At 45.1% G+C, this 9,031-nt stretch overlaps 1 protein-coding gene across 1 annotated transcript; it reads right to left on the reverse strand.

The window, feature by feature from the left end:
• Positions 1–2,242: 2,242 nt before the first annotated feature.
• On the reverse strand, positions 2,243–7,032 carry LOC134493975 (tubulin beta-2 chain). The gene is made up of 4 exons (XM_063298827.1): positions 6,868–7,032; positions 5,165–5,273; positions 4,730–4,840; positions 2,243–3,529 (listed from the first exon to the last, which is right to left on the reverse strand). The coding sequence occupies exons 1-4, from the start codon at positions 6,922–6,924 to the stop codon at positions 2,469–2,471; spliced, it is 1,338 nt and encodes a 445-aa protein (XP_063154897.1). The 5' UTR covers positions 6,925–7,032; the 3' UTR covers positions 2,243–2,468.
• Positions 7,033–9,031: the final 1,999 nt, after the last annotated feature.

Consider the following 9,031-nt stretch of genomic DNA (forward strand, 5'->3'; position numbering starts at 1 on the left):
CTCTCATGCCCCACTATGGATGCCTGGTATGTACAGTATTTACTGTACAGGTGCCATACCCCCAGCTCAGAGCACTTGCCTGTTGCTGTGAACATTCTGATTATGTTCAGTACCTCTCTTTTAATTTAACTTAGGGGAAAGACAGTCCATTTCTCTGGAAGTGTGAGGCCCAGTACTAGGACAGAAGGTAGATGTACTCTATCTCCTTTCTCATCAGCAAACAGAGAAAGTACTCCCATTAGCTGTTCATTTTGTTTCTTCTTTTCTGCTGTCTTCCAGTTCTATAATATTCTTGCTGGGGTAAAGCAACAGAACTGTCTGCAGCACAAATTCACATCACTTAAATCCATTCCCTCATCCATATATCATATGAAAATGCATTATTCACAGAACAGGGCTGGGCTTCTAGCCTGAACCTAGAAGTCAAGCATGGATGCTTCAGAAAAAAAGCCTGTGGGTTTTCTTTTGAGGATTTCCAAATATGTGGACACTGGGAGGGCAGGGATGCATTTGTACAACCCAGTTCTGTGCTTGATGTCCCTTCACACAATGCATGACAGATGTCATTCAGATTATTTGGACGCAAATGCAAAATGTGGTATGAGGTCATTTGAAGTATCCTCATAAGCATTCATGTCAGCTGCAAAGCTTTTTCTTGTATCAAGTCTGTCTGCCAAATGGATTTGCCTTAATATGCCTTTCTCCCTATACCTAAACAGGGAGAGGCTGTTGTAACTACAAAGGGTCAGGAGAATACTCCATTATTAGAGCCCTGAAACTACCAAGGACTTTGTAGCTTAAGCTACAATCATGGTACATTTTCCTCAAATGAATATATTCAATAAGTCTAATACTGTTCCTGAAAACAACTGTATTCTTTCTACCTTAAAAACACTTAAATTATGATTTGGAATCAACTGAATTTCTTCAATCTTAGATCTTGTTTTCTATAACAGAGGCCCTGGGATAAGGTAATCACATGAAGTATTTTCCTTAGAAGCTGGTTAACCCTACAATAAATTAAGAACAAACTCTCTATGGAGGAGAATTATTCCTATTTAATTGGATATATTATTGTTCTTCAAAAACTCAAGTTGGCCTTTGTCCCTATTTTATTTCAAAGCATAAATAAATAAGGTAGGGCTGAGAGAATTACTGGCTAAAGTAATTGAGCAAGTTTCAGTTAAACAGGGATTTAGTCTCCTGTATCTTCATCACTAGTTGTCACATTTTACCCTAGCAAAACATCCTCTTTCACGCCATGATTTCAAAATATTTGTAGTGATTTAATGGAAGATCCAAACCATACCTTAAATATTCTTTCTCACTGTGAAGTTGAGGAGCAAGCTCAGTCTTGTCTTCTGGATTTGGCTCAACATCCACCCTTCTCTTAACACCAGTTGGCTTCAGGCTGAGTTCTTGGCTCTTCACTTTGAAGGCAAAGTTAATGTGGTTTTTAAAATGGAACTTGAATGCTCATGAAATGAACATGGAAGGAGTAGGGAAATACCAGTTGTTTCAAGTCAGTATGCATGAATGATTTTGCTATAACTGCACTGCTGTGCATTGGGACAAGTTAAAAATAGTTATTGCCCTTAGATTTCACTTTGGAGGGAAGATAGCAGGGGAATTTAATTGCTAGATGCACAATTTTCAACCATGCCATTTCAAATCTCTTCATTTCAAAAATTATGCTTCCCCCACCCGTCTTTTGCCTTACAAGAAGGGTATCCAACTTCTAATGACTTATGGACCACCCCAGGATTTGAATAGCATGTCACAAATCCCTCTCCAATTACCTTTTTGCAGTTTAAGGCATTCATTTTGCTTTTTAACTCTTACAAGGCTCCACAATGCAAAAAAAGGGCTGGAATTGTTGGTCCTATTGACTGCGGGGTGCCGGGACAGGAGGGCAGCATTAAAACCTGGCTGGCAAGCTACAATTTTTCAAACAATCATGACAAAGCCCCATAAATTTATTTTCCCAATATTATGCTACCCCAGTGAAGGGCTACCCCAGTGAAGAATTAATGATTACTTGTTCAAAATTCCTTACCAACAGCCATTGTTATTAACAGGGAAAAATATGGATTTCTACAATGTCTTTTAATAAACAATATTCATACTCTCTTTACTGGCAGTTCACACTGAAGGAGCAAAAAATAAATTATCAGCTTGCCATATTCCTTAAATTAGCTGTAAATGCTTTCTGCCATTTTGTAAGAAAAGAATCAAGACACCATTGAGAAACACAAATGCCTTTTATGTTTGAGATCAGACATTGAAACAGAAGACTTTTTTTTTTCCAGAAGTCTTTTGCAACTAGTGTTACATAAAGGGTGAAGTTACAAAAACTGCTGACAGAGGCAACAGTGAAAAGCACCAAGAATAACTGGAAAAGCATGCACTGGTACAGCTGAACAGCTCTCACCTTGGACACTTGCCTATGGACTAACCCTACTCAACCTCTAAGCCTCATCCTCCTCTCCTTCCTCCTCAAACTCCCCTTGCTCATCTGCTGTAGCATCTTGATATTGCTGGTACTCAGACACCAGGTCATTCATATTGCTCTCGGCTTCCGTGAACTCCATCTCATCCATGCCTTCGCCGGTGTACCAGTGCAAGAAGGCCTTCCGCCGGAACATGGCCGTGAACTGCTCGGAGATTCTCTTGAACAGCTCCTGGATGGCGGTGCTGTTGCCGATGAAGGTGGCAGACATCTTCAGGCCTCGGGGTGGAATGTCACACACCGCCGTCTTCACGTTGTTGGGAATCCATTCCACAAAGTAGCTGCTGTTCTTGTTCTGGACGTTCAGCATCTGCTCATCCACCTCCTTCATGGACATTCTGCCCCGGAAGATGGCTGCCACCGTCAGGTATCGGCCGTGGCGGGGGTCACAGGCCGCCATCATGTTTTTGGAATCAAACATCTGCTGAGTCAGCTCCGGGACGGTCAGGGCACGATACTGTTGGCTGCCACGGCTCGTCAAGGGAGCAAAGCCAGGCATGAAGAAGTGCAGGCGAGGGAAAGGCACCATGTTGACCGCCAGCTTGCGAAGGTCTGCATTCAGTTGGCCAGGGAACCGGAGGCAGGTGGTCACACCACTCATGGTGGCAGACACCAAGTGGTTGAGATCCCCGTAGGTTGGAGTTGTGAGTTTCAGTGTGCGGAAGCAGATGTCATATAGAGCCTCATTGTCAATACAGTAGGTTTCATCCGTGTTCTCCACCAGTTGGTGGACAGAGAGGGTGGCGTTGTATGGCTCAACCACTGTGTCTGAGACCTTTGGTGATGGCATTACACTGAAGGTGTTCATGATCCTATCAGGATATTCCTCCCTAATCTTGCTGATGAGAAGCGTTCCCATGCCAGATCCAGTGCCACCACCCAACGAGTGGGTGAGTTGGAAGCCCTGCAAGCAATCGCAGCTTTCAGACTCCTTCCTTACTACATCCAGCACAGAGTCCACTAGCTCTGCTCCCTCTGTGTAGTGGCCCTTGGCCCAGTTGTTCCCAGCACCACTCTGGCCTAAAAGAAAAAAAAATACCCAGAAGAAAATAGATTAGTTAACAACTATTTTACAAGTATTACTTTGCACCATGCATGTCTAGAAACACATGCATGGTGCAAAGTAATACATATTTCAGCTATACTCTCATCAATTCTGAAAACAGCTCTTTAAATGACCATGCCCCCTGTTATACATGCAGGAGATGTATTACATATTAATATTTTACAGGTAGTCCTTGTTTAGTGACCATTTGCAGTTATGACAGTGATGAACTAGTAACTTCGTGACCAATCATCACATATACAGACCTTTGCAGGCCTGTAAAGCAAAGGAAAGCTGAAGTATAATAGTAAATAGTAAAATTGTGATGTTTTGCTTAGCGACCACTTCACTTAATGACTAAATTGCTGGTCCCAATCAGTCTAAATGAGGATTGCCTGTATACCCCTGTGATCAGAGGAAAAAATGCAGCCATTTTAAGGAGCTACCCACATATACAATGTGAGTGCCCTTGCACATACCAAACCATTTTATCTCCCTTGAATTTGAGCATTCCATAGCTGTATCATTTAAATATGGTTATGGTTTAAATATGGTTCACACATAATACTAAGTCAAAATGTACTGTCTTTTGTTCTTAGCTTGGCATATGATACAAATCCAGCCCCTGTGGTTTATTCAATAGACTATGTCTGAACCCAGTCACCATCTATTATAAGTAAGTAGGATAGATATCTCTACTGATTTCTCTACTGCAGCCTAGTCTAGGAAACTAATTTCTCCAAGGCTACAAGACTAAAGCACCATTTTTTTTTAGCCCCAAGTTTTTCTTGCCTAGAGATTCTTGACTCTTTTTTGGTCTACCTTCAATAAAGAGTGACAAAGGCTTTGTCCCAGGCAGGTGGAGTTGATTTAAAAGGGTCAGTAGTATGTCCTTTACATATATTCTTTATACATGCTGAATTCAAATGATTTACAACTAGGCTAGTTCTTTGCAGTTCATGGAAGCTACAGCACCTGGCATCCCTCATCATTGGCCATGCTGCTCAGGACTGTGGGAAGTCATTATTCAAAGATTTTTGGAGGACCACTGAATGCCAATTCCTGTTTTTGTGCAAAGGAAAAGAACACCCAATTATTCTCCACTGGCAGTTTCCAATCTGCTTTTCAGCCACAATTGATTATTTTAGAGAAGCCATGGTAGAACGGCTACACACCAAAGACAAAATTATCAGGCCTAAAGATCTGGCCAAAAGGTCCAGATCTGACCGAGTCCATTGTGCCAGGCTCCAAGTCAACCAGGATTGCGCGGGGAACATACTTGTTACCTGTAGAAAAGACAAAACCCAGCATTACTGACCTGCCATCAGCAAATTTTTAAAAAAGAAATACAAAGCTGCTCCCATGCCTTTTGTAACTCATTGCTATTCATTGGAGAAACACAGCTACTCTCCAGACAGATAGAAGGGGTGTAGATTTAAAAGGGCCAGTCCAATGAAACAAGGACTGGAATTTCAAGTAGGCATTAATGCTTTGCCAAGGATTTAACCAGACTGGCTTATCAATGATTTGTCACACTCTGCTCTCAGTGGCTGTATTCCTCTAGTGTAAAATTCAGGCACAAGATATTACAGATTTTTCTTTTCAGTTACCAGTTGCTTCATTGTAGTAGACATTGATCCTCTCCAGCTGCAGGTCACTGTCTCCGTGGTAGCTGCCGGTGGGGTCAATGCCATGCTCATCGCTGATGACCTCCCAGAACTGGAATGGGAATTTTGAGAGCTGTTAGCAACTGCTTTCAAAATGCCAGGAAGCTGCACTAGCACGTGCTTCTGCAGGCACACCCTGTCTAATTCTGCTGTCAGAGCTGCCACTGTCCCAACAAAAATCAAGGCAGCTCTGTCAAAGCAAGGTGCTTAAAGTATAAGAAATGGTACAGTTACAATGCAACACAATAAGGCAGAAAGAGGTTCTATCTGCAAATGACTTGTCAGTAATTCTAAAAATATTTCTCTGTATTCTTGCAGAGGAAGGGAGTGGGGGCCATAAATGAAAGACAGCAACTGTTCCTGCTTGTTATTATTTTCACATATGTTTTAATTAAAACTACAGTCTTGTGAAAGTGTTTTTCTTATGTTCAATGTTCTCTATGAAAATAAAATTTACATTAGAAAAGAGGCTTTACTACAGCTGTTTCTAGGAAGAGAAAAAAATATTTTGCCCATTATGTACTCTGTCCTCCACATTAGAATAATGGAAGAGGTAGGATTGTGAGGTTCCCACACTCGGTTACAAAAGAATCATCTTCCTTCTCTGAGATATAAAACAAATTCTAAGTCCACATTTGACTTCATCTGATTGAGGTTCCTAAACAGAGGAACCCTCCTAAGTGATCTTTAGTATATTTCATATCTACGGAATGTTTGCTGAACATTTTCTGACTGTCTTAGATGGGTGGGGCTGCAGAAGGCTTAACACCGCCCTGGCTGGATTGATCGTATTTCCAACCTTCAGAGCAGCTAATATTCGGGTCCGAGAGTTCCCAGGAGGCTACTGACTCTGCCTCGGCATGGTGTCAAAGCACCAACAATGGGTTCCACCAACCAGATCTGCCTAGATGGCAGCGAAGAGTTAGATTTTTTTCTATCGCTTCGCTGCCTCCAAGAGCTATCCGGATTTTCGCCGTTCTAACCTGATCATCTTACCAGCCTTATGAAAAGCCAAAATATTAGAAATGCAGGGTTCCACCTACGTGACTGCAGAAGCAAAATCCCGTGTCTTTATCTGAAACCAAAACAATAAATTCCGGAGTTCGGTTCCAACTAAACTCGATGTAGTTAGTCCTTTAGCTTATCGAGTCTACCTCCACATTAATATACAATAAAATGTATGCACTAATGGGAGGGGGGAAGGGTGTGGCCAAGTTCTCCGTACTTGGTTCAAACAGAATCCTGACCATGAGATGCGGCGGCGGCTCTCTCGCTTCAGACGCCCAAAGCCGGCATCACTTTTCCACCGCGCGCAACGAGGCAGCGGGAACAGACACGCCTTTTTTCGCCAAAGCGGTGAATCTGGCTATGAAAGCCAGCAAGTGGTCTTCCCTCCCCTCCGTGTGAAGAACAAAGGAAAAGGGTGCAACTGATGGCGAACGCCCTCACTTTTTTCATTATTCAGAGAGAGAAATCTTGGATTTCCGAGCGGCTTTGCCCCGTTTGCTGTATGTCGAGGGAAACTATTCCCCCGCCCGCAGCTGCAGAAGCACCCGAGGGCACTTGTTGTCTCCCAGCCGCCGCGAAGCCTCCGACAGCGGAGGGAGCCCCTTCCCCGCCTCGCGTTCCTAGCCTCCCACTGGTACCTTGGCTCCGATCTGGTTCCCGCACTGGCCGGCTTGGATGTGCACGATCTCACGCATGGCGACAGCTTTCTTCTGGGCTCACACCCACTCACTGGCCGCTTCAGCCTCCTACCTTACCCCACTCCCCCTCGTACCGGCAACTTGCGACAAGGAAAGGCTTTTTCTGCGAGTCTCCTTTTATATCGCGAGCCCGGATCGCCACCCTTCTGCAGCCCAAGCCCCGCCCCTTCCATCCAGGCCCCACCCACCTCGGGTGATGTAATGCGGCTATGAACGGGCGTGCACCGGGAAAACTTCGCAAAAATAAGGCCGACGGACCGACCGGTTTACGCTTCTCTTCTGTGCCCCTACCACGGAGAGAGGCGAGTAACTGGCCGTGTTTTTTAATCGACCCCGTTCCGTACTGGGAGGATACTCAGAATCGAGCTTCATCAATTTATTCCCTTCTTTCCGGAACAGTATCAGATCGACAACAAAAAAAGCAATACTGTAATAGTAAGAATGGGGTGTAAGAATATGGGAAGAGTGGTATCAAACACGCCTTTCATAGTAACGCTATAATGAGACTGGCCTAGAGAAGGACTACTCTCGAAAGCGTTGACGGAGATGGAGGTTAAACACCTCAAACTAACCAGACACGTTCTAAGCTCGCGCGTGGTGCGGAAAGAACCACAAGGCGTAATTCCTCGGTAACTTTTGTCCTCTCCCTTGCGCTCGTTTGGAACTCACTCCCCGCCCCGCCCCCCAAAGGCAGAGGGGAAAGCGGCTCGTGTAAGAGAGGGGCCCATAGAAACGAATTTTTGCTTCGTTCTCCAGCTGTGCTTGACCCCAGCGATCTCTTTTAGGGAACTGAGTGGCTCGGCATGCGGAGCGGGGAGGAGAGCAGCTCATCTTTTAAGGCTGAAGCACCTCTTTGTTCCTGGTGTCTTCGTCGGAAAAGAGAGGGCGAAGGCACCAGGGAGGCGGCAGTGAGAAAGCTGCAACGTCTGGGCTTTAGGCTCCGACCATCCATCAGCGCGCTTTGCGCCGCACCCTCCAACCCTCTCCCCCCAACTCTTTTGTTCTTTAAGAGGCTCACCCGCCCCCTCTGCAACAGCAGCAACAGCAGCGGCAGCAAACGCTGCAAGGTGGCCGCGTGCAGGGGCGTGGCCCTCGCTGCAGCTTCTCCTGTTTCCCACGTGCTCTCCCCCCACCCCCCACCCCCCACCCTTTCGAGAAACCGCACCAGCTGCCGGTGGATCAAATCCTCCGCTTCTTTGGTTGCTGCCGGAGCCGAGCCTACATATGCTGTGGGAGAAGAGAAAAAAGAAATCCACTCTGGTTTCAGCTTTGTAGGCAATGGGTGGCTTTTATTAATGCCGGCCCCCGGGGATGGCAGCGTCAGGTCTCTCGGTACGAAAAGCCAGCCGGCAGCTTTTCGACTTAAATGGGCTAGTTCGTATTTTGCATGCCGTCTCTCGTCAGGTCGGCAACTGTTTGCGTTTCACTTACTTCTTGATGGAAGCGAGGGGAGAGGCAGACCTGACCGGGATGCGATCAGAACCTTAGGAGCGGTTGGGGCACTGGAAAATAATTGCTTTTATAGAGAGAGGGGTGGAAAACGAGAAAAGAAAGCTCCAGGAGGCTTTTCTCATCCGGACTGGAATTTTGTGCAGAACGGAAACCGTGTCAAAGTGAAGCACAGTAGCGACCTAAGTCATTGCTAAGAAATATATGAATTCTTCCGTCTCCAGAATGTTTCAGACTGAAGACTATTATCGTTCCTATAAAAATATAATTGGTTTAATTTAGAGGACTGGGCTTTTCTTTGTCATACTGCACAAAAACATGGTTGCCAACTGCATCCCTTTTCCCAGGTCAACTATTTCCCCTTTCCTTATCAAAAGGGGGATTGATACTGAATATCTCAGTTAACTATTTTTTCCTAAAATGTGGGAAGCTAATTGTCCTTCCACAGATCCAACAGCTGTGATGAGAAACAAAATAGGGCTGGGGGTGGGGTGGGGTTTTTCATACTGCGGTTGTTTCTGCCAGTTCCTGCTGTTAGATGCCACTTGGAAGGAAACATGCCACACACACCCTGCCAACTGAGTGATCCTAGGCCATGGAGTAACCTTTTTGTATTGTTATTGGAACATTGCTCAGGATGTGAGTCAGGAGCATC

Source organism: Candoia aspera, chromosome 3 (assembly GCF_035149785.1).
Source record: "Candoia aspera isolate rCanAsp1 chromosome 3, rCanAsp1.hap2, whole genome shotgun sequence".
In the NCBI taxonomy this organism is placed as follows: Eukaryota; Metazoa; Chordata; class Lepidosauria; order Squamata; family Boidae; genus Candoia; species Candoia aspera.